This window comes from Cupressus sempervirens, chromosome 6 (genome assembly GCF_028749045.1).
Source record: "Cupressus sempervirens isolate cs-2001-9-10 chromosome 6, ASM2874904v1, whole genome shotgun sequence".
Taxonomy (NCBI): Eukaryota; Viridiplantae; Streptophyta; class Pinopsida; order Cupressales; family Cupressaceae; genus Cupressus; species Cupressus sempervirens.
Window position 1 is genome coordinate 303767170 of NC_143123.1, and position 24151 is coordinate 303791320.

Genomic DNA, 24151 nt, shown 5'->3' on the forward strand with positions numbered 1-24151 from the left:
GTTGATTATTCATTCATCTTTCAAGCATTTTCGCCATTTTTTCTTTGCTCTACAGCTGTAACATCTTTCTTTGAAAAAAAGTTGAAGTGGAACCAAATATTGACCTTGATTCCTATGATGATAATGAAGATGAATTTGGATATTATATATGAAATATGACTTTTAATTTAAATTTTCATTGTGGTAATGATATTTTGAGACTTTTGCAAAGTTTGAAAATGATATGAGGTTGTTTTACTTATAGTTTTATTGGCAACTATGGGTTTTTGGTATCACAATACTAACTTATTATTATATGTTTAAAGTTTTAAGACAATAATGAATGAACATTGAACATGTCACATGTATAAATCTAGAACTTCAATGTTCATTTATCGTTGGTTCTAACTTTGACAAACACTGGATTTGCTTCAATTGTGGATGTTTGACATTTTGTCGAACACTTAGCAAGCAACCTTTATGTTGCTTGCTTGGAATGTTTTCAAATGAAGTTTAAATGCTAGCAAATGATTATTAAGAAATCTGGGCATTGAAATAACTTGCAAATACAATCCTTTATGTGCCTTTCAATGCATACATATGATTTCTACATTTAAAATGTGCACCTACAGCCAATGGACATTTTAGCAAATAGTTGGCATGCAACCCAATGATTTAATATTAACTGAAATGAATAACTACAGAAAAGGCATTTTGCAAAACAGTTATTTTTCAATCTTGTATCTATGAACAAATTCTCTATTTGTAATTCAATTACAATGATGAACAGTGCTTTGAAAAAATTAATTATTTACAAAATATCAAAACCTGGGACTGATTGCAAGCATGTATAAACAGTCCAGATTGTACTGCAGCCCTCTAGTAATTATCACAGATTGTCTCTAAGTCTCACAAATTCTAAAAGAAGGCAACAAACAGAAGAAACATGTGTCATAGATGTCAAATGCCGCCTCAAATAATCAGGCACTGCCTCTAAAATGTATGCTGCTTCAAATAATCAGATACCACCTCTAAAATAACTGCGACTGCTCTATAATTTGGAAGGTTTTGTTGCATCGTACGAGGTCGGTATCCAAGTCCTTACGTTACTCTTTCTTGGTATATGTCGTTCAGTCTCATAACATACTATACCGATACTAGTGATTAGTTCTCGTGCTTCTCTCTATATAAAATTATATTATATCTATAGGTGAAAGAACTTAAATAATAATAATTCTCATGTCTTATTAATGTTCGATCCATTCCTCTCCACCATATATGGCAAAAAATGTAGTCGGTGTCATGGTTTATCTTAGACTGAATTGACTATTAATGAATGTTCCTCCTCTTAATTCAATCGAATGGGATATAGGGTTAAGGTGAACGATGTCCTAACATTTGTTACGCCTCCCTATTTCCCATGCTTATTTCAATTATACTTTTCTTCCTTCTACAACAAGTGTACCTTTTCTTTTCTTTAACTATCTTGTACCCTCCTTTGACCAGCACTTCTATCTATACGGTTTTTGCACATGATGAGTTGGCTTGGGCAAGTGGAAGCTTGAGTTAAGTATGGTGATCACAGTTGCATATATTTGCAGGGCTTCTAATTCTATGAATGATAGAGGACTCTGGAAATAGAGTGCAGTTCTGTAAATGCAGATTTTGTATTGTTGAGCAACTTCACTACATATTTTCATAAAGTCCCACAAATTGAATGCCCATATAAATTTCATCATCCACAAGAAATTTTGCATGGCGAACAAAATATTATCATTTGGAGAATAGTGACAAACTAGCCAATCGTCTTATGGAAGTGTAAAATTTATTTAAGAATTATCAGGTGAGAAAAGAAGTTTAGAATTAGACAGTGAGCCCAATAAGGATTTTTGAACCTCCAAAGTCTAGTGAACAGCCAACTATGAAGGATGCCAACACCTTCACAGATTCCTTAGACGATCCTTTACATGGCAGCATAATCAAGATCAAGATTAGCATAGAAAATGGAAGTCCTTGATGACATCTTAAGGTCCCCACAAATTAATCATGGACCCGACAGTTTTAGCTTGACCAGTATAAATTTCCTTGACGTCCATATTATCGGTACATTGGGCTCCCTAAAAGCTTTGTAAATGGTTCCAGATTTTCAACTTTGACCGACTCCCCGATGACATTGTCGAGCACCTTCCAAAGTTTGTAAGAGGATCGGCCTTTCAATAATGTAACATCTCAAATGATATTACGTGGTCTACAATCATTATTCCCAATCACTACATTCTGTGATGTTGCTGAGGGGATTTTAGTGAGCTCTTTATGTCGTTGGATTATCTTCTATTATTGTCACCTTTGCGATGGCATTGGGTGAGCACCTACCAATAAACCAAACAACTTTTAGAACAATGTTTCCATAGACATTTATGGAAACATTGAATTTGTTAGATGGTAGTTTCAGGGTAGCATCATTGGAACATCAATAGACTTCTTTTTTATTTGATTAAATGTTTTTTTTTTTTTTTTCATTTGCAACAACTTGACTCTGATACCATGTTGTTTTTTCGAGATTGTTTGCTGCAAATGTACTAAGTGCTGGCATGTCTTGTTATGTGTGTTCCAAATGCAAAATCCTCTTAGATTTATATATAGAGAATAGGCCTTGAATAGACATGTCCCTTCATGGGACATATCTATTCATTAATTTAATAATTAATATCATAACAAATATAAATCATATATATATATATATATATATTATATTAATTTTTCTCATCTAACATTAACCTTATATCTCAAATATAAAGAACACATATATAATAGGTTTATCTGATTGAAGCTATCAAACATCAACATCATCTCCATCCTCTACAAGGCTCCCATGGATGTGTTGAATCTGCAAGTAAGCCAACTTGCAACCACTGAGCCCATCTACTACAAATGACAAATACTCACCCCCTAAAGGTTGGTACGACCTCAAAACCAATCCACATTGATGCATCATCAAATCTACTACAAATGACAAATACTCACCCCCTAAAGGTTGGTACGACCTCAGAACCAATCCACATTGATGCATCATCAAATCCTCTCTATGTGGATCCTAAAAGTAGTGAGGATTACTCCCTATGCAATCACAATAAAAAGCTTCCATCTCCATTGACTGTTGATTGTCATAGCTTTAAATGCAAACCCCTATCATCTATCTTGCACCAACATCTACAATGGATGTAACTATAGGAGAACTCAATGCAACATGTGGGTTCTCGCTTCTCTCTATAGATGCACTCATCCCAAGTGGACCATCTGCACCCATAATAGTGATATGCATGGCAACAACCTCAACCTTCTCACAACCATAGCCCATGGATATCAAATCATCACCAAGTACTGAAGATGATTAAATTGTAACTTTAGCTGGTGAAGACTATGCAACCTCAACTCCATGGATAACTCCTCAATTTGTGACTGAGGCTTATGAAGGCCCAATTGCACCCTCTCCAATGAAGCCATAGTCACTTTGAGCTCATGGGTGAGCTCATCTACCTCCTCCTTTCCCTGTAACACATCATAGCAAGTGCAATCCCACTCTAGAAGATTGTCTTTGTCAACCAATAACTGTAAATAATTCTATTTCATTATTTTGATAGCTTCTCAAAATGTATGAAACTTTGCTAGGGAAAGGCCTTTGTCACCATGCTTATCTGACATAGGAGCACTCCAACCAAATATGGTTTATATCTGATAGGCAACGCCATAATGCTCAATGGTTGTAGCAATCTGATTATCACTCACTTTCAATTTCATAGGAAAATGATGTCTTTAAACTCCCAGGCTCCCATGCAAGCTCTCTAAATCAAATTCTACTGTGTGGTATGAAGTTGTGTTAGTATCACTCACCTCATGACAAATAGCATAATGTGTGCTCTCAAATCATAGACATCAACAATTGAGGTATTTTTGCTATATACCTCAACGAATGACTCATCTGAAAGAGTAGAAGCTGCTCCAATATCAATCTCCTCGCACACTCCCATCCCCCATATAAGTTTTAGTCCCCGTAAGTCACAATCTTGTGACCAATCATCAACCAATGAATTCTCTAATTCACTTCCTAAAGCCTGATATGAAAGATCACTCATAGTAGCAAGATGCTTTCTCGTAAATAACATCACTAGTACCCAAATCTAGAGTACCAACATCCTCTATCTGTAAGCCCTCTGATTTCTAATGCTGATGTAGACACCTCTCATTGCTGTCATGAAAATCAGAATCTTTATGGAATGAGTCTACATCATCTAACTCATTTCGAACACCTGAATTATGAGTCTCAACTTTGGGAAACTCCATCCAACCACCTCCAATACATTAAATAGCTACTAACTCCTGCATAGGCTCACCATTATTGTTACGTCCCAATTTTTGACCTAGCTTGAAATATAGACGTTGAGGTTCACATGAAGTCAGTTGGCAGTTTAATTTGATATAATCTAGTGAAATGCTAAGATAGTCGTTATGATTTCAAGTGAAGATGACATGCTAGTTATTCGTTAATCGTGAATTCATGGAGTTAAGATGAAAGGGTAACTGTTATGATTATTTATGATTAAATAATATACAAATTAATTTCGAAGAATTTCCTTGTAGAAAGCATGTCGAAGGGGTAAAAGCATTGTCAGAAAAGAATTAGGCAGGGCATCACCATCATTGGGCAGATGGGTAAAGGACCTAGACAGAATACGTCTGCGGGACTTGCATGAGTTGTTTAATAATTTAATTAAAATAATTGGATAAAATATTAAACGTATCTTAAAGGATTTCAATTTATCTTTCATTATGTTATTTAGATAATAATTTGTATTCATGCATTTAATATAAAATGTTACAATAATTTAAATAAGTGATTGTAATAATAATAATGTTTGGTTTATAATATTTGAATTATAATTTCTTAATTTTAATCAATTTAATATTTGGCTATTTGAACCTTTTAATTATCTTTTCTTCTAATTTTCCTTCTTTTTACAAATTCATTTTTGTTTGGCATTTGAATGGCTTTTTGTAAGTGATGGTAGCCGAAGAGCCAAATCTCTCTTTTTAATAGTCTCTTTGATTGTATCTTAAGGTATCTCTTACCTGTGTGCAACCCGTAACTCGTCTTTGTCCATACTTTTTCCTTGCTAATGGAGGCTCTCAAATTATCAAAGGTTGATTTCAATTTATATTTCTGCTTAATCATTCTTCCACGGAACTCTTTGCTACCGGCGTTTCTTGTATATCAAAGTTTCAAACCCGATTAATATACTACTCTTACCGTCTTTCCTTAACACTTTTTCGCAGGTCTCAAATCGTGAATTGGGATCATGCCCAAAGTGCAAGCCACTCGGAATTGATTTTGCTAAGAAATAATAATGGAGGCTTTCCGTGACTGGTTCAGGAAGAAGGAGACGACTCTGTTTTTTATTAAAGATGCTACAGGGGTGACTGTTCAGCCAGAGTGCATTTCTTTTTTGAATTTCTTAATAAAATCTATCAGGTTCCTCCTCAATAGTTTTTGTTTGAAATCTTTACCAGTTTGAAATAATCGATATGGATAAGAGTAGATTCCATTGTGACTTAAATTTAGTTCTAAGCTTAAGACTTTGAGATAGATATGAATGAAAGTTAGTATTCTGTCAAGCCTCAAACTGCATGAGTTTGCTAAAGAGATTAATGTATTTGGAAACACATAAATTAAATCTGAGTTTTCCTCAAACGTAACCTTTTGGAACTGAAGTTTAATGGGAGATATTAAAGTAGATATGCAATCATTAACTTTTGTTGAAAAACTCAGCCAGGGATAATGGATATGATCATCCACAGCTCAAGTAATGTTTTCGAACGTTTTTGGTAAGAATTGTCTTATTGGACATCCATTATTATTTTTATATGTGTTCATTGGTGCTCAGTTTATATTCATCCTTCCATGTAATTGCATGTTATATACAAGCTGAATAAATTATGCTGATAGATGTTTTAATATAGCTTTTTAGTTTGCTAATAGAGATCTAAACATAGCTTCTTAGATGAAATCCTTAGGGTCTGATAATCATGTCACCTAGTGATCGTTAATTGGTAGAATTTTCACAGATATGAATAAGGAAGATAGTGATAGCAATAAATTAAAGATCCTCCAAATTTATTTCTAATCTATCTTTTATTCATCATACTGAAATGTTAATATTATCATGAATTCATCGACAATGATGACATCAATGGTGAAGAGGTGGACTTTAAGAGATATCAATTATCAATTTTGAAATCTCTAAAGATCATAATCATGTAACCACAGAAGGTGAAATAATGGATGTAAGCAATCGACTTCAATAAATGATAGAGCCGTCTACCTGAGACTCATCCAGTTGTGTAGCGTAGAAGATAGGTGATGAGGTGTAAGAAAGAAAATCTTCAATAATATGAATTGGAATCAGTTATGACATTTTAATAATTATCATATAATATGAATCAATTAACAGTTCATGCATATTCCTGTTATTGTGGTCTCCTGAAGCCAAGTCGTGTGGAGAGAGTTTATACCAGGAAGCCAAGTGAATGGCAAGATGACCCCCTGCCAAATTCCAGGTAGGGAGGGCCTTTCTCGTTAGAGATCGTGTGGGGACATATTGCGGTCTGAGGTTGGGTGGTTAAGCGCCTGACAATGTTTTCACTTCACTCAAGATGTCAGACATGAGTCAGATAGAGATACGTTATCATACAATTGTTTATCAGAAACAGGTATTATCATTTTTAATATGAAGAGGTAAGATTGAATTGAGTTAAATTCATTGTTATCATTATTCTACACCTAGTTTGATTATTGTTTTCTTTTATATGAATATTGAATATAAGTATTTATCTAATCTTGAGATACTGTCACAGATAAGTAATCGGAAGGAAAAGAAAATCGAAGCCCTAATTGATTGTGTGACAGCTGGAACCTTAATTGATATAGTGGTATTGGAAGCCCTAGTTGAAACCATGGTCGCAGAAGCCCTAAATTGAATCCGTTGTTGCGGAAGCCCTAGATAAAATCCGTGGTCGCGAAAGCCCTAAATTGAATCCATGGTCGCGGAAGCCCTAGATAAAATCCGTGGTCGCGGAAGCCCTAAATTGAATCCATGGTCGCAGAAGCCCTAAGTGGTAAAGTGGTATTAGAAGCCCTAAAATAAACCGATGGTAATTGATGCCCTAATTGGTAAGATGATATGTGATGCCCTAATTTAAATTATAGTGGTATTTAGTTGTATTCATCAAATGATTTTTTGAGATAATAATCGATTTGAGAAATTGTTATAGTTTATTTGTGGACTAACCTGGGTGGTTGCAGAAGCATACTTAGATGATTTTCAGTCTCAGTTTTCCGAGGTATGTGATTGCAATTTTTGAAGTAATTTCATTAAAAGGTATTTCAAGTATTTAGTTAAGAAATTTTTGTTTAACTGACTTTAACAGTAAATCTTCTTCACATGGTCATGATTGATGTAATTGCCTTCTTATGAAATCGAAGTTATAACTGTATTCTATGCTGATGTTAGATGTTAAATTAGACCCTAGAAAACCGAATGTTACAATTATGATTACTATCATGAAAATCAGAGCTATTAGAGCTCAGATTTTCCATGCAATCCTTAAAAATGAATCTCCCATCATGCGAGCCAAGACTCAAGGAGAAACCCACTACATCTTCTATACTGGCCCTATTGTGAACATCATCAGTATGCTCAAACAAGGGGCTGCTGTCATAAAATTCAGAAATGTGAATGCCCACGTCTTCCTTAATGTAAGTCTGATTTTTGATCTCCATAAGATCAGCTACATGCTTTTTGATTTTGCTTAATCTTCCTAATTTTTCATTATGGCATTTGAGTGCTTCCTGGAAATAAGCATGCTATTCAACTGGTTTCCCTGTTTAAATGATTTCCTAGACTTTTCCATAACTGAAACAACTCAAAGAGTGCTGAACCTACTGGTCACTCAAAATCGAACATGTGAGTTCAATGATTTCCACCCCAACAATATGGAAGTAAATCGCTCTGATCCTATTGTAAGAACCCCCAATGTCTCTAACTTTGATAAACACTAGATTTGCTTCAATTGTGGATGTTTGACATTTTGTCAAAACACTTTGCAAGCAACCTCTATCTTGCTGGCTTTTATTTTCAGATTGTTTTTGCTGGCTTGAAATATTTTCAAATGACGTCTAAATGCTAGCAAATGATTATTAAGAAATATAGGCAAAGAACTAAATTGCAAATGCAATTCTTTATGTGCCCTTGAATGCATGCATATGATTTCTACGTTTAAAATGTGCACCTACAGCTAATGGACATTTTAGCAAATAGTTGGCATGCAACCTAATGACTTAATATTAATTGAAATGAATAATTGTGTCAAAGACATTTCGCCAAACAGTTATTGTGCAACCTTGTATCTATGAACAAATTCGCTATTTGCAATTGAATTACAATGATGAACAATGCTTTAAAAAAACTTATTAGTTACAACTATCAAAACCTGGGACTGATTGAAAGCATGTATAAACATTCCAGATTGTACCGTAGCCCTCTAGTAATGATGACAAATTGTCTTTAATTCTCACATCTGAAAGGAAGACCAAACAGCAGAAATGTGCCTCATAGATGTCAAATGCTACCTCAAATAATCAAACGCCACTTCTAAATTGACTGTCGCTGCTCTATTAATAAATGGCGGCTTTCTAAACCCCAAATTTAAGCCTCTAAAAGGCTGTAATCTGCACAAAATGCTGTTCTCTATCCTTGCAATTATATCTGATATGAAACTCTTAATCCTCTTCAAAAATGGATCATCAATTTCAACAAAATTTTTAGTCAGATTAATGCTCACACAGTTCACTAGCAAAGATCAACCAATTCAAAGTGTAAAATACTTAGAAGAATTGCAAATTCTTCCTACCTTCAAATGGAAAAACCCTTTGCTCTAATATTCATCACAAATTCATAAAATAAGAAATGCACATCAACATAAGTAACATAATAAAAAAGAACTAATTGTCCAAGCAATGTGGGAGAAATAGATATTCTTTTTCCCTTTAATAATTTATTTACTCCAATACTTTAATTAATACCTTGGCTTTAGCTTCCATGAATTAATTGAATAAAGAGCCCCTTCCAATGATGACTCAACCCTCAACTTAAGTGAATAATAAGTCATTTAATCTTTTAATAATAATTTGGCTACTAAAATAATAATAACTCCCAAAAGACGTATCCTTTAAATGTGTCATTTGAAACATGAGTCGTGCCTATTATTTCCCCACGTGACCAAATGCACTTTCCAAAAATAGATAGGGTCCCTCTCAATCATCACTAGACTTATCGTAAATAGTAAGTACATGGAAGTAAGCCCAAACGATGTCCAATTTGAGCCAACAAAGACCAAATTGGAAACAATGAATTGTGGAGAAGATAAGACCCTTCCATAACTGAGCCTTCGCCTTCGAAGTTTCCTTTATCCACAATAATTAGCCTACGAGGCACAAAATAATAGGCTAACAACTCATCCTTTGACACTGGATAAAAAGGGGATAACAAGTTCAAAACTTCTAACATTTCATAGTAATAAGTTAGAAGTGTGATACCCATAAATCCGTAATTGCTAATAAAATTCTAAATAAAACACCTCATATCATATTCATACTTTGTGTCTCAAAATATCATTACACAATGAAAATTTAAATTACAATCCATATTTCATATTTAATATCCAAATTCATCTTCATATATATATTAGTGGTAATGGAACCCACCTCAAGTTTTTTTGCAGAATCTAGGAAACCTAATCCCATCCTGAATCTGAATCAAAACCAGGATCAACAACTTAGTTATTATGTAGATTGGATAGATTCTTATTATGGAATCCTTCAGTTCCAAAACTATTATTAGTTTAACCAATAAGATTCAAATATTTTTTTAAGTTGTAAGTTTTTTATAAAGTTTGAACATTTTATTATTTTTTGAAATGGAAAAAACTTATTTAACTAAAATCTTATTGGCCCTCACTAATAATAGTAAGGGAGAAAATTAATTTTTGAAACAAAAATATCAAGAAAAATTTAAAGCTCTAACTTTTAGCATTAATTGTGCAATTAATCATTGAAAATATCATAAAAGATGATGCGACACTGCATTTATTTTATCATTTCAAGAATTTCAGAATTTAAATTCTTTATTATGATTGAAAATATCATAAAAGATGATGTGACACTACATTTAATTTATCATTTATCATTTAAGAATTTCAAATTTAAATTCTTTATAAAGTTTGAACATTTTTTTTTAAATTTTTTGAAAAACAAGAATAGTATTTACCATTAGTCAAATTATTAATAATAGAATGTACTCAAAAAAAATTGATTCATTTTGTGCTTATAGCAGTATCTTTTAAAATAATTAAAAGTAATAAAAACTAAATAAAGTAAGAAAGAATTTTAAAAACTAAAAACTAAATAATATTACAAAGAATTTTAAAATGGTAGTTATTGTAAGTACAATTATGTATATTGTTTATGTATTTAAAATTTAAAATATCTTATATCATTTTTGGGTGTTAAGTTGTTGATTAAATACTTTTTTATAAATAAAAATAGTGTATAACGATGACAATTAATTGTAGTTTTTTAAAAAATAAAAAATTATTTGATGTTAAATATTTGTAAAAAACTTATTTTGGTTGAAAAAAGGCAATGAGGTATTTTGCATTTTATTACTCTTTTAAAAAGATTAATGGTTAGTTGAGATAATGATAAAAATGAAGCATAATGTATTTCGAGATTGAGGTCTCCAAGTTTTACGCCTACTATGCTTGGCTCAATTTTACAATATATATTGAGAAGTATTAAAAAAATATTATCTTTTATTGAAATGCACCTATTTTTCCATGTGAACGAGTATAATTATATTATTCAGTCATTAAATATAAATTTTAGTTGTAATATTAATTTAAATTATTTAAAATATATAAGCTTCTCAATTCTTTTGCTTAAATATTCTTTACATTTTTCAATATTTTTAGTTAAATATTTTTTATTATCAAATACAACCTTCTACTATTCGATGAAAACGTTCTTCAAATTTTCAATAACTTATTTCGATGTCCTCATGCCAACAACACCACCAAAAGCAAGAACTCTGGCGCTTGCGCCTCTTGTTGAATATGGAATGGTTACTTTGTTTTGATAGTTTTCACTAAGATGTTAACTTTTGAGTGATAGGATAATTGGCCTATATCTCTTTATTTTAATAGGAATGGGAAACCAAAGAGGTTTACTTTCAAGCTGGATGATGTTTGGGAGTAGTACCCTGATTTTAATACAGCATTTGAGGGCTGGTTAAAAAAGGAAGAGAGGGGATGCAATAGATAAATGCTTCACTAAAATGATAGAATTTAAAAGGCAGGCAATAGGCTGTAATAAAGCAGCAGGGAACATTTTTTAAAACAAAAGGAAGAGGGAAGCAGACATGGAAAAACGGGCAGCTGTTATTGGTAAGAATAGTTTAACCACTGAACTGAGGAAAAGGAAAATGAGTTTATTGAAGAAAATGGTAGAATCTTTAGGATGGAGGAGATACTTTGGGAATAGAATCCGAGAATTAAGTGGCTAAGAGGAGCATGAATTTTTTCATCTGACTACACATTAAGGAAAAGTAACAGAATAATGAAAATTTAGCATTCTTTGGTATTGGTCATGGAGGATGCAAAGGTAATAAGGAATGAAAGAAAGAAAACTTTAAGATAGCTTTGAGATTCAACCCTAACTATCCAACATGAGGTGCAAGAGGAATCACTTAGTTTCATACCATGTTTTCTCAATTAGGTTCAAAATGAAGCTCCATTAACTCCTTTTTTGTGTAAGAAATTAAGTTTTCTTTTTTTAGCTTCATTGAAAAGGAATTGAAAATACAAAGTTGTGTCAATGGGTGACAATAGTTCGGGTGCTTCTGGTAGAGCTCTGTGATATCCCTAATCTAGGAGGTCAAAATTAGTTAACACAATGATACAATGATCATTATAATAAGTATAAAATAAATTATGAAATGAATTAAATAATATAATAATATAATATAATTACGATATAAACATAATAATATTATTATAATACAATATAATGTACTAATTTATAATTTGATCATATACATATATACTTATATGTATATCGCCTTATGAAATTAAAGAGACAGTACATATCCATTGCTAAATTAATTATGTTGAATATTGATAAACAATATTATCCAATATTAATTTAAATCATTAGAATTAGTAGATACCAAATTATATTTTAAATAATAAAATGTATTAATTGAAACCCTATCGAAATATTGCAAGCATGGTAACCTTTGAAATTCAAACTTAAGGAAAACCACATCATGTCTCTAGCTTATAATCGATAAGAGAAGAAAATATAATTTGATCTAATGAAAATATCATGTTTACCACTGATAAGAGTAATCTTTCATATAAAGAGAAGAGACCGGTCAGATTATTTAAATAATTATGATTGGAAAACATACGAAAAAGTCTAATTATAGTAGACATGATAAAATAACTAAACTACAATAACAAGGACGCAAAGCGTCTAGTTCCTGCCGTCATGTATTTTGAATTGGAGGCTGTAGTGTTCAGGTGAAATAACTTGTTCATTTTGCTAGTTATTATTGTTTGATTTTCTTGTATTTGTTTTATTTGACTAAGTGAACGAGGCAATAAGACTGCAGAATTCACTTTTCCTACTACAAAATACAATAGTTGATTTGTCATATTTTTAGAATCAAATTTGCAGAGAACAATTTTGAATGTCTTAATTGTATGATGATTAATTTTTATTTTCAATGACATTATTTACATTGAGACAATGATAACAACATTTTCTAAAGTTAAGAAAGAAGCATTTGCATTATATTCATTCATATGCATGACAACACTAAAATTTATGTTCACATATGACATATGACGGTAGGAACTAGTTGTTCCATTTTTTTAATTTACTTCATGGCATATAAAGTAATTTTATAGCTTTGATGCTATAGAGGGTGACAAAGAAGTGAAAGCTGACTAACAATTTAGAAATGTCTGAAAATAAGGTACATAGTTGTAGACATATTTGGTTTACTATTCAACCTAAGCTATTGATAGAATATTGTCTGTAAGCATATGTACAATATAGCATTTTCGTTTATGATGGCTCAATGGACTTTGTAGCAAAGGTTCTTGTAATAAAGTATTCTGTAGCTTTTTTATTCCTCTTTTGCCTGCAATGTCAACAAAAGAATTACGTTAGATATTTGTTATTGATACATGAAACATTTGTGCAATAATTCATGTTTTTAGTGTTTTTTTAAAAGTATTTATAAGCTCACCTTTTCACTTGTTTGAGTGGTTTGAAGCAAGTTGACATGTGTGATTGCATTGGCTTGGGTCAGTGTGAAAGTTGCTTGAATGCAAAGGTCTCTTAGCATGAATACGACTTTGGATTTTTGTTGCATATATTCATGATACTTGATGTTGCGGAGTGCTGGGATTAATTGGTCAACCATCATGTTGTCAATGAAGCACTGGATTGGTTGTTTATTTTCACTAAAAAGCAATGTCTTCAGGTGTAACTTGTGCACATAGTTGACATCTTGCTTGCATCCAATACAGTGTGCAGTTTCTTCTTCGAGGATTCCATATCCTTCAAATTTGTGCTGGCAGTGTGGACAAAATGCTCCAAATGGATTGGAGAATGGATTTGCAATCTTCAATTTCCCATTGACCTGTTTCAAAGTACAGTTTGTAAGTGTCAATTACATGTTATAGCAACAATTGTTTACATTTGAACAATGATTTTCTTTTACCTCTCTAGTTTTCTGCATTATGTCATGTAACATTTGCAATGTCATTTTGTCATTTAGCTTGCAAATAAATGTGGATAGGCCTGTTCGAAGTGTTTGTTTTCGGTCTGTCCTTCTTACAATGTTTCTAAAGAGCCATGTTGGTGTTTCATTTCGAGCAAGATGTTCTTCTGCTGAGATGTAGTGCTGAATAAAATTTGGATGGATTTCCAACTGCGTAGAATATACAGATAGACTTTAAAATATTGAATTGAATATTTCCATAATAAATAGTGTGCTAATTTGAAAAAGTACAATTGGAGAAGTAATTTGTATTAATTGTTACCTGTGCCCTGTCTTCCTCAGAATGACCATCTTTTATTTCTAGAATGTTGAGGTTGCCTTGCTTTTGTGCTGCAACGACCAATGCACCTACTGTTCCAATAGGGTAGTTGCTTGTGCTATTTAACAGGTTCCTTATTGTAGTGCTGGGGATGAAATTGTAGTCATTGCATATGCAATTGATTGTTTCAACAATGCTTGTTTCATTTAGTACAAGAATGCAATCACAATCACCTCTATCATAGTCTGATTTTGATTGAATTTCAAATCCAGTTATAGAGACACCCATGCCTGGGATTATTTTGTCCTCATATTGGTGGATTAAGTTTTCAGTAACAGTCACTGTTATTGTCATTTCTGCTTTAGGATCTGTTAGGTCTGCCCGTAGCACTTCTCGTGTTTTGTTGACTTTGTCAAGGTTCACTTTGTAGACAACCAAGACATCTCCTTCAAATGTGTTGCCTCCTTTTCTTGCATTCAAGTCTTCTATAGAAATGCAGCCAGGTGTTTTCAGTTTTGTCCTGCATTGGTACGTATGTTAGTGTATTTTTTGTCTGAATATGAAACTAAAAAATTGTTAAAAGAAAATATAGGTTACCTTTTTGTAGATTGTTCTTGTCTAATTTGTGTAGCCTTTCCTGCTCTTTTGTTTGCATCCATTGATTTGTCTGCATAAATTGTGGGTAGAAAAAATTTGTTCAGTGCATCAAATTCTTTGTTGCTATGTAGATATTTTGTAATTTGTATAATGTGATTATTGAATCTGAAAGTTTCATGTTAGTACAATAATTACTAAACTACTTTGTCTTAAATTTTTTACCATGGAATATTCTAACTTGTTTTCGTTTTAAACATTGTAATATTGCATATTTTGTTTGTTGTACTACATTGTTTTTTTGGCAACAAGAAATGAGAAAAGGAATTGTTATGTTGTCTAGTTATGTGAGTTTGATGTGATTATGTGGAGTAGATAGTTGTTGGTGATAAATATATTTGGAGAAATGTAGGATGTTGTTGGGTGAATTTTCAGTAATTCTGGTCATGTTGGGAAAAGTTGTCATTTGTCGGATGGATTTTTAATATTGTTGATAGGTGATCAGTCCAGTATGCTTCTGATTTGTAAATATTGCATATATTTGTAGTTATGTTGGACCATATATGATCAATAAGTGGAGTGTTCATATTGTCTGTATCTTGTAAGAGAAATTTAAGTTTGTGGTGTTGCATGTAATTATTAAGAGTTTTAGCTCGGTTGTTTGTTGTTTGCATATTTATATTGAAATCTCCTAATATGTACAATATGTTATTTTGCTCTATGTTGTTTAGTACATAATTTAGAGCTCTTTGTATCTCATCTATATCGGAGTTTGGCCTTGCGTATAAGTTGATTATATTAATTTTATTCTTGAAGCTTGTTATTATTATTCTTTGTATTTCTACATTTTCTGTAATGTGTTCACTGATCTTGGTTGCTAATAATCCTTTTCTTGTCAAAGTTATTAAACCATGGATACCATGAATAGAAAAGTAGTTGTATGTGTCAGTAAAAGGTTTTGAGGCATCAATTTTGCTGTTGGCTTCCTGTAGGCATAAGATGTCAGAAGAGATGATGTCATAGTCAGTTGAGAGGTCAAGTAAATGTGCATGGTATCCACGAGTGTTTAGTGAGCAAATGGTCAAATGTTGTAATGATTCCAAGCATATGTCATGATTTTGAAGTTTCCACTGTGCAATTGTATTTAGCCTTTCCATTTCTGTAATTATTTTTTGCTTGACTTTGAAATTTTTGCTTGTAAGAGGCTTCACGAAGTATAAGTGATCAATTGTTCTTGTTCGTGAAAGTGCTGTATATGCGAGCCCGTGATTTTTCACTCCTGTTGGGTCAAAAGCAAGCGCGTCCATTGTTAGTCCTTGAGATCGATGGATAGTACGAGCACATGCAAGTTGAATTGGAAATTGTTTTCGTATGGTTATTTTTTTATTTGCAGTTGTTTTAAGGATTGGTCTTGCAATGCGTAGAATTGGTACCCAATCTTGTTCAATTTCATCATTGTAGTATGTAATATACTTTGTTTTTTGTTGGTGGCCTATGTTTGCATCGTTAAATTTGATCCATACAATGTCGTGCTCGTTATTTCTAGTGTATAATTTGAAAATTCCGTCAGAGCCATTGACAATACCATCTTGTGTGTCGTAGTTTCCTGAATAAATTTCTATGAGCACTCCTTCCTTCACATTTATTTCAGTAGGAAGGCATGTTGTATGAGCATAAAGTCGTAATGCATTGTAGTTTTCCTCAAAATCATCAATTGCTCTTAGTGTAATTGTATTTCCAGGCATACTTGATAACATATTCTTGTTGTGTTTATCCACATCCGATCTTCTAAAGTATAGGAAAGGAAGAGTGGGGTCAGTTGGTATGGGTTTTATGCAGTGGTCATTAAGGTATTCTATGTCTTCTATTGTTTGTTCACCTATACGGATTCTGTTTAGAATGTGAACAAATGTGGTGTCTTTTTGACGCATTGTATTTCTCAAAGAGAAACACTTTATATTGTCGTTCCAGAAATTGTAAGGCATCAAGTCTTTGCCTGTTGGTTTGCTTTCAAAGACATTTGAATCTAGAACTGGTAATGCCTGGTATAGGTCACCACAGAAGATTGTGTCTAATCCTCCAAAATAAATAGTAGGTTTTTGCATGATGTCACGCAAACGTAAGTCAATGTATCTCAAGAAAGAGGATCCCACTAAGGATATCTCATCTATGAGTAGGATTCGAAGCTGACAGTAATGCTTAGACATTTTGTCAAGTGTATCACTATTTAGAGGGATAAATTCGGACTTATTGAATGGTATGTGTAATGCAGAATGTATTGTAACACCGCCAATGTTGTAGGCAGCTTTTCCTGTATATGCAGCTATCAATCCCTTTGGTTTGTCAGGGTCGTCATTGATGTCATTACTATATAGACGTAGCAATGCATGGTAAATAGCTTTAGCTGTAAATGTTTTGCCAGTGCCAGCACCACCTGTGAGGAAAAGGTGTATTGGTGTGACCCTATCTTTTTGTTTCTTGGTTATGATGTCTTTAACTATCATTTGTTGCTCAATATTGAGTGTTCGACGCAACTTGAAGTAGTCAATGTTATTCATTATCTGTGGGTGTTTGGCTATGTCAAATCCAACATTTGATGATTTATACAAGTTTTTAAATGAATTTGTTGGAATGTCTGTTGATATGTCATAAGCTTCATGTGTTATGTCATTTTTTCCATTTTCCTTGTTTTGTTTACTGGAGTCTTTGAGCTGTAGTTCATTTTCCTCTTCTTCAATGTTTCCCCATTTGCTATTCATATTATAACAAAATTTTGCACGATTTCTTATAATTGTTTCTTCATGGTGTGCATATGCTAATTGCGAAGAGCTGAAATTTTCAAAGATTGTTTGAATACTTATTATAAATGGAACATATAATAGGACTTGTTCTCTATAGTAGTTTTCTGGATCAATGTGGATGTTGTAATTCATAAAACGTATTATAGCAAGTTTTTTTTTCTTTCTAGTAAAATGTTTAGTTCCATTATATTCTGAAACAAATTCGGCAAAGCATATGTGGTTTAGAGTTTCTGAACGGTTAACATAGTAATGTAGTGAAGATTTTGCCATTATATTCTCAGATTCATCTGGCTCTTCTCTCAACTCTTTTGAAGATTTAAGAACAAAAATCTGCTCATCATCAGGTCTTGTGTCAATGAATATACATCTTCAGGAACTTTGATTGAGTGGCATTGAGAGGACTAAATGTGCAGCTTGTTGTGTTGACATCTGTTGCAAGTTTAGTAAAGCATTTCCTAGTTTTTTTATCATGTGAAGTGCATCTATATTATTTCTTTGGTGGTCTTTTCGAATCTGTTTGAATGCATTTGTCATTGATCTGTCTACTTTTGCCATATATGAGCTGCAATACATAGCTGCGGCATATGCATTTAGTACAAATTGTGCATCTGTATTTGCTCTCCATAACAATGGCATTTTCTTTGAGAAACTATTATTCCATATTTGACAAGGTTTTCATTTGAGAAATAGAGTAGGCCTATCTAATGTTGACCTAATTGAGTTGACATAGTCGTACTCTATCAATTGCAGTTCATCTAGAAACATATCATATGTGAATGAACTATCATAGTTTGCTTTTTCTAGTGTTGAGAATATGTTTGCTGCATTTGTTGATGTTGTATTAGAGCTTTCTGCTAAAGGTTCAAGTATCATTGTTTTTGGAAAAGGAGGGATGGGAAAGTTGTATCGGCATGTTCTTTTTCGTGATCTTTTACATCGTTTTGTATGGTTATGTATTTGCAGTTTTGCTAAAGATTGTTGTAAGTGCTCTGTACTACAAGTTATGTAGTTATTGACAAAATTAACTATGTCCATGTTGCTTTCTCTCCCATAGATTGGGGCATTATGTACCCAAATCAGAAGATGGTCATGTTCATTACCTCTGTTTTGAAATTCTGTTACAGAGAAAAAGTCAGAAACCTTACCAAAGAAGGAGACATCAGTCATTATTAATTTTTGAATAGCTTTTGTTCGATGGCGATAATAACGTGCACATGTAACTGGGTCTTTGCGAATGAGGGTGTTTATGTCAGTATTACTTTCAGAAGTTATTTCATTGTTCTCTGGTTTTGATTCATTCATTTTGTGCAAAGAGTGTAAAGTTTTTGTTAATGGTTCCCAATTTTGTTCTGCACTTGTAAAAGTAAGGAAAAAAGTTGGTGGTCCCAATTGACGTATCATAGCAAAGGCATTTTTTTTGAGTTGTTGGCAGTAGTCCGGAGATATTCGTATCCTTTTGAAGTCAACATAGCCAATGTCTGATTTCAATATCTTCTCTAAGTTTGGCTTGTTTTTGACGTCTTTTGCAATGAGTTTCCTTCCTTTAAGTTGACCTTTTCTTATTCTGACCCACATTGTTGACAATACTTGATGTATTAGTATCTTGATTGCTTTGAAGAAAAGATTTGTTGTATGCAGTGCAAAATTACGGTGACTGTTTAAGACTTCCCATTGTGCTACTTTTTGATAACTTAATTTTTCTAAAACATGATTTTTTCGTGGTTCTCCAAAAAATAGTGTAGGAAAATTCATTTCCTCTGCATGTTTATCTTTGAATATTCCTATTGGATAAGATTCTTCAGCAGGTGCTATTTCAATAATTTTGTCATGCATGTTTTGTATGCTTCTTGAATCTGTAAATCCATGTATCAGTGTTTCTAATGGGTTAGCATTGTCACTATTACTTTCTGAATAAGAATCAGATGACATAGATTGACATAATATTTTATCTTGTTTCTCTTCCTTTAGTAATTGCAACCATGCATCATTGATTTGAACATTTTCTAATTTGTATAATGTTGTGTCTGCCAATTCATGAAGAGCTTGCATAATAAGATTAGGCCTTACCATTCCTTTTTGAAAGGCACTTTTATATTCAAGTCGTCGCTTAAGAGAGACTGCAACAGTTGATGTGTTATTGAATGATAGGGGCAAAGCGTTTTGGACAATGTTCAAATTGACAGGCACATTTATGATAGAACCGGTTAGACCAATTTGCGATCTTCTATGTCCTAGTTCCCATATTTGAGCAAAAGCAATTCTCAAGGACACTAGTCTTTCCTCTAGTTGACTCAGACATTTTACATGTTGTAAAGGATTATTTGTTCCAATGTTTTCTGGTGTTGCAAATTTTGGAAGCTTTGATTGTTTAAGTGATTTGTTACATATTTTGCATATGTTTGCATTATCATTTGGGTAATTACGTTGGGTCAACATTTTGTATATATCTTTTTCCTTTGCTCTTACATGTTTGATATTTTTTTTGAAATGCAAAGTCTGACAAATCGGGCAGGTATGTTTCGGAGTGTCTTGTATTTCAAATTCATATATTTCTACTGGTGTCTTCTTTGATCTTGTTTGCTTTCTTTTTAAGCTATGAGTTGTTGGTGATATAGTTTTTGGTGATATAGGTACAACATTAATATTGAATTGTTGTTTATGACTATTCAAACTAGGTTTATTGCAGAGTAGACTACTTTCATTGCTTATCATTTTAGATCTAATGAATTTTTTTGTGTTTCTAAGAGATTGCGAAATAATTTGCTTAGCAGAATGCATATTTTGTTGCTCTTTATTGTTTTTAGGACCTTTTTGCATTTTTTGTTCTCTAATATTGTGATTTTTTAACATGTCCATATTCTGACCAAGCAATTCTTTAAACTTATGAAAATTGATTGTATGGTTTATGTGTTGGACTGGTTGCAATTGCAACAAAGGTTCAAAATGGCCACTTTGAGGATTGGTATCATGAAATAGTATACGATATGGTTCTGTGTTCAATGTTTTATTGAAGTCTAGGTATTGTTTTCCTGTTTTCAGTGAAAAGACACAAATACGAATATTTAACCACTTGGAAAGCCAGTGAATGCAAAATATGTCTCCCCATAAACCAGTTTCATTACTATTGTTTACTTCTTTTGCAGATAGACGCATTCGTCGCAAGTAAGTGTTCTGGTCGTTTACATTATGGAGGTCTTTGATCAGAAGAGGATGCAACTCATGATTGTATGCATGTAATGCTTCTGGATCTGCTTTTGCAAGGCACATTGAAAAATAGTCTATTGTACCATTTCGTAGCTCTTTGACAGTTTTTGTAAACTGAAGTAAGTATTCAATAGAGTCAAACAAGCAGTCGCCAACATTGTATTTGAATTTTTGTAGTCTACAAAGTCCTTGGTTTGCCAACTGTATATCAATGTTGCATGATTGATCTTTATTAGTCATGTTGACAATGTGAATATTTGATGATCAAAAGTTGCAATTGATGAGTATTTGTTGGCAATGCACACTTGTACTTAATGCATTTAAGACATAGTAACTTCTAACATATGATAATGATCTTCATAGGAAGTGGGTGGAATGCACTGTATGAAACTAGTCAACTTCTCTATGAATTTTGGATTCCTTGGTTAATTGTTAGCTATCGTGTCTTAGCCTGCGCATGCAAGACAGATACTTTGTTAGTTTTGTTTAATTACACTTTTCAACTTTGTGATGAATAATTTTGTTTTGACTCTTCCAACACATAGAGACAAATATGTACATGATCATGTTGCAAGAGACATTAGACAAATTTGGAAGAAAATATTTCTTACTAATTAACAATAGTTAGCAATTTATGTTTGCCACATTTGAATATGTACTATTCATAATCTATCCTAGTATACAAGAAAAGAACGATTGTCTTAGAACAAATCACAGATACTATACTGTTTATAATCACCAAGATATAAATATATATGCGTAAGCATTACAATATAGCTGTAAAAACTGACTATAGAGAATTCAATGAAATGTTTCAAGATTTTTGCTTATGTGTGCAAGCATCTTCAACATTAATCTCTAAGTGCAAAAACTTTTGTATATTCACAAAGATCTTATAGTGGATGCACAGGTGCAGGTATATGTTTGAGGAGTGTGCTTTCCATATTATTTATCACATCCACAATTTCAGATAACTTGCTTTTTAGAATACCAATCTCCAAAATTATCTTGTCATTAATTGACAAAACTTTCTTATCGACATTGTTTGTCAAGAGAAGAGTTCCATATGCTCTGCAACCTGTATTATGTTCTGCTGCATCCACAAAATTGCTTTTGTAGTCCACTGTTTCATTCATACTATAGAGACTCATATCATAGGTGCTTGAATCTAGTTCTTTAGGTCCACTTTTTGTGTTCCATGGGAGCATTGGTTTAAGCTTGCGGTTGTTCATGTTCTCGTACCCTACAATTTCTCAAAAAATATAATTAGATATCTTTCATGTTCAAATGTATTTGATTCACGTTTATTTGTGCAAATGATTCTAATTACTTGGCTATACTATCTAATATTTTTCATTGACTATGATTAGAAAATGCATCAAAAACGGTAAAAGGAAATACCATTTTGTTGTTGTACTCCTTTATATTGAAAGTGCTCAGATTTCAAAATTTCAATAGCATTTTGCAATAAATCTGAACCTGCAACATTGCAATCGTAGGTTGACGATGGTTTTCCTTGAAAGCTTGAATGCATGTTCGAAGTATTGTCCAATTTGTATGCATCGTTGATGCTATCATTTCCAACACAGTTATGGGCAACTATGTTTCCTAGTAATCCCGATGATGTATGTGTATATGGTGGGAGATAACTAGTTTGATATTGATTAGGAAAAATTGTTGATGATTGACAATCTTTAGTTTGTTGGACTGCATCAAAATTGTAATTTGTAGGTGTCATTACACAATGGACATCAGGTACTACTGTGCTATCAAATGGGATGTCGTCTAAGGATGGTCTTTGTGATAGTTTACCATCATGTATATTAGACAATGGTGCACAGTGAAGCTTTATGTTTTCCTCTTGATGGGTTGTGGTCTGGTAGATTGGATTTTCTGTTATTAATGGGTTAATATGCATTAATGTATCACTGGTTTCTATTGCACTTTTCTTATAGCAGTCTGCACAGTCTATCACTCCTCTCATAGAAAGTGCTGCTTCATCATATGCATTTGCAGCTTCTTCTAGCGATTCAAATGTTCCAAGCCATTGGCGTCGCTTAGTTTCTGGATCCCTTATCTCTGCAGCATATCGACCCCAAGGACGTCTCCTGATACCCTTGTATTTCCTATGCTTTGGACATTTTTTGGACCTGGAAGACAAGTTTTTGCTTTCTTTAAAGGTGGACGTGTCTTCATTCTCCAAATCTATAATTTTTTTTGCCTTGAAACAAGTCATCTATATTCTTGGTTCTGTAAAGATGGTGCACAATTTAGACAAAGTAGACCAATTGAATAGATGAAAGAATCAAAGATATCGATATAGTATCTTTTTACTAAAATGCTATGTAGAACAATTCAAAATGTTTACCATGATTTTGTTATTTTGAATATAGTAATTTAGATCTCATTAGAAGTAATGAGATCTAATTATCTAATTTTTTCAATTTGCGATCCTTTATTATTACTTTACCAAACAATAAGAGTAGACAATGTTTAAATTCTAATAGTTCTTTTGACAGAGTAATGTACATCATGTAAGGGTCCAGATCCAGTATAAAAATAAACTTACAGAAGAATTCAGAAAATGGATGCAACAAAAGAAACAGGTAACATGAGTTGATCCTATGAATCAGTAAGACTAGATGATGTTTAAGGTCTAACACTTGTTTAGATAAATCAATGCAGATCATGTAAGGGTCCAGATCCATTATGAAATAAAAGTTGCATAAGAATTCAAAAAGTGGGTCCAAGAAAACAAAGAGCTAACATGACTTGATGTTATGTTCTTGGTGCAGCAAGTATTTTGTAGCCAGACACTTCCTTTAAATTATATATGTTCGCATTGATTAAATTACATGATTCTCAAAAATTGACACTCCAAATGTATACTAGTCTCTATGTTATGTCCTTCGAGCTCCTAAAAACTACATATATTTCTCCATTATGTACAAGGTGACATAAAAAACTATTACATCAAATGCTAATAGGAATATGAACAAAGGTGTTTCCTTGACAGTAAAATATAGCATTAAGAGAATGCATATGTTAAGTACCGCGAACAATTCAGGTAAAGGCATGGTGCCTTTAGGAATCACCACAACAATTTGCTTTGGGGAACTTGTTTGTATGTGGAACCTTGAACTTTATATACCACAATTATGTCTTCAAAGCTTGTCTACCCTGTCATATGAATATTGAAACCTTTTGTTACATGCCTATTGCTATCTGTCTAGTAGACCATGTAATTATAAATCATTTAACATTATCTTCAAATAGTATTATAATTAATAAATTGAAAGGCCTATTGATTGACATTGCTATTTTTTGTCTCCGATTAAAAGTCACATAAATTT

The 24151-nt window shown here is 32.7% G+C and overlaps 1 protein-coding gene across 8 annotated transcripts in view; it reads left to right on the forward strand.

The window, feature by feature from the left end:
• LOC149552410 (Polynucleotidyl transferase, ribonuclease H-like superfamily protein) overlaps positions 1–24151 on the forward strand; it is a 252443-nt gene that overhangs the window by 170508 nt on the left and 57784 nt on the right. For 5 of the 8 annotated variants that reach the window (XR_016352920.1, XM_089787960.1, XM_089787962.1 and 2 more), the window contains exons 4-5: positions 13687–13818; positions 23318–23404. Coding sequence is in view for 7 of the 8 variants with exons in the window: in XM_089787960.1 (XP_089644086.1) it covers positions 13687–13818; positions 23318–23404 (219 nt within the window). In the remaining variant the exon portion in view is untranslated. The remainder of the gene's footprint in view (positions 1–13686; positions 13819–23317; positions 23405–24151) is intronic. The other 3 variants (XM_089787964.1, XM_089787967.1, XM_089787966.1) reach the window with 1 other exon arrangement.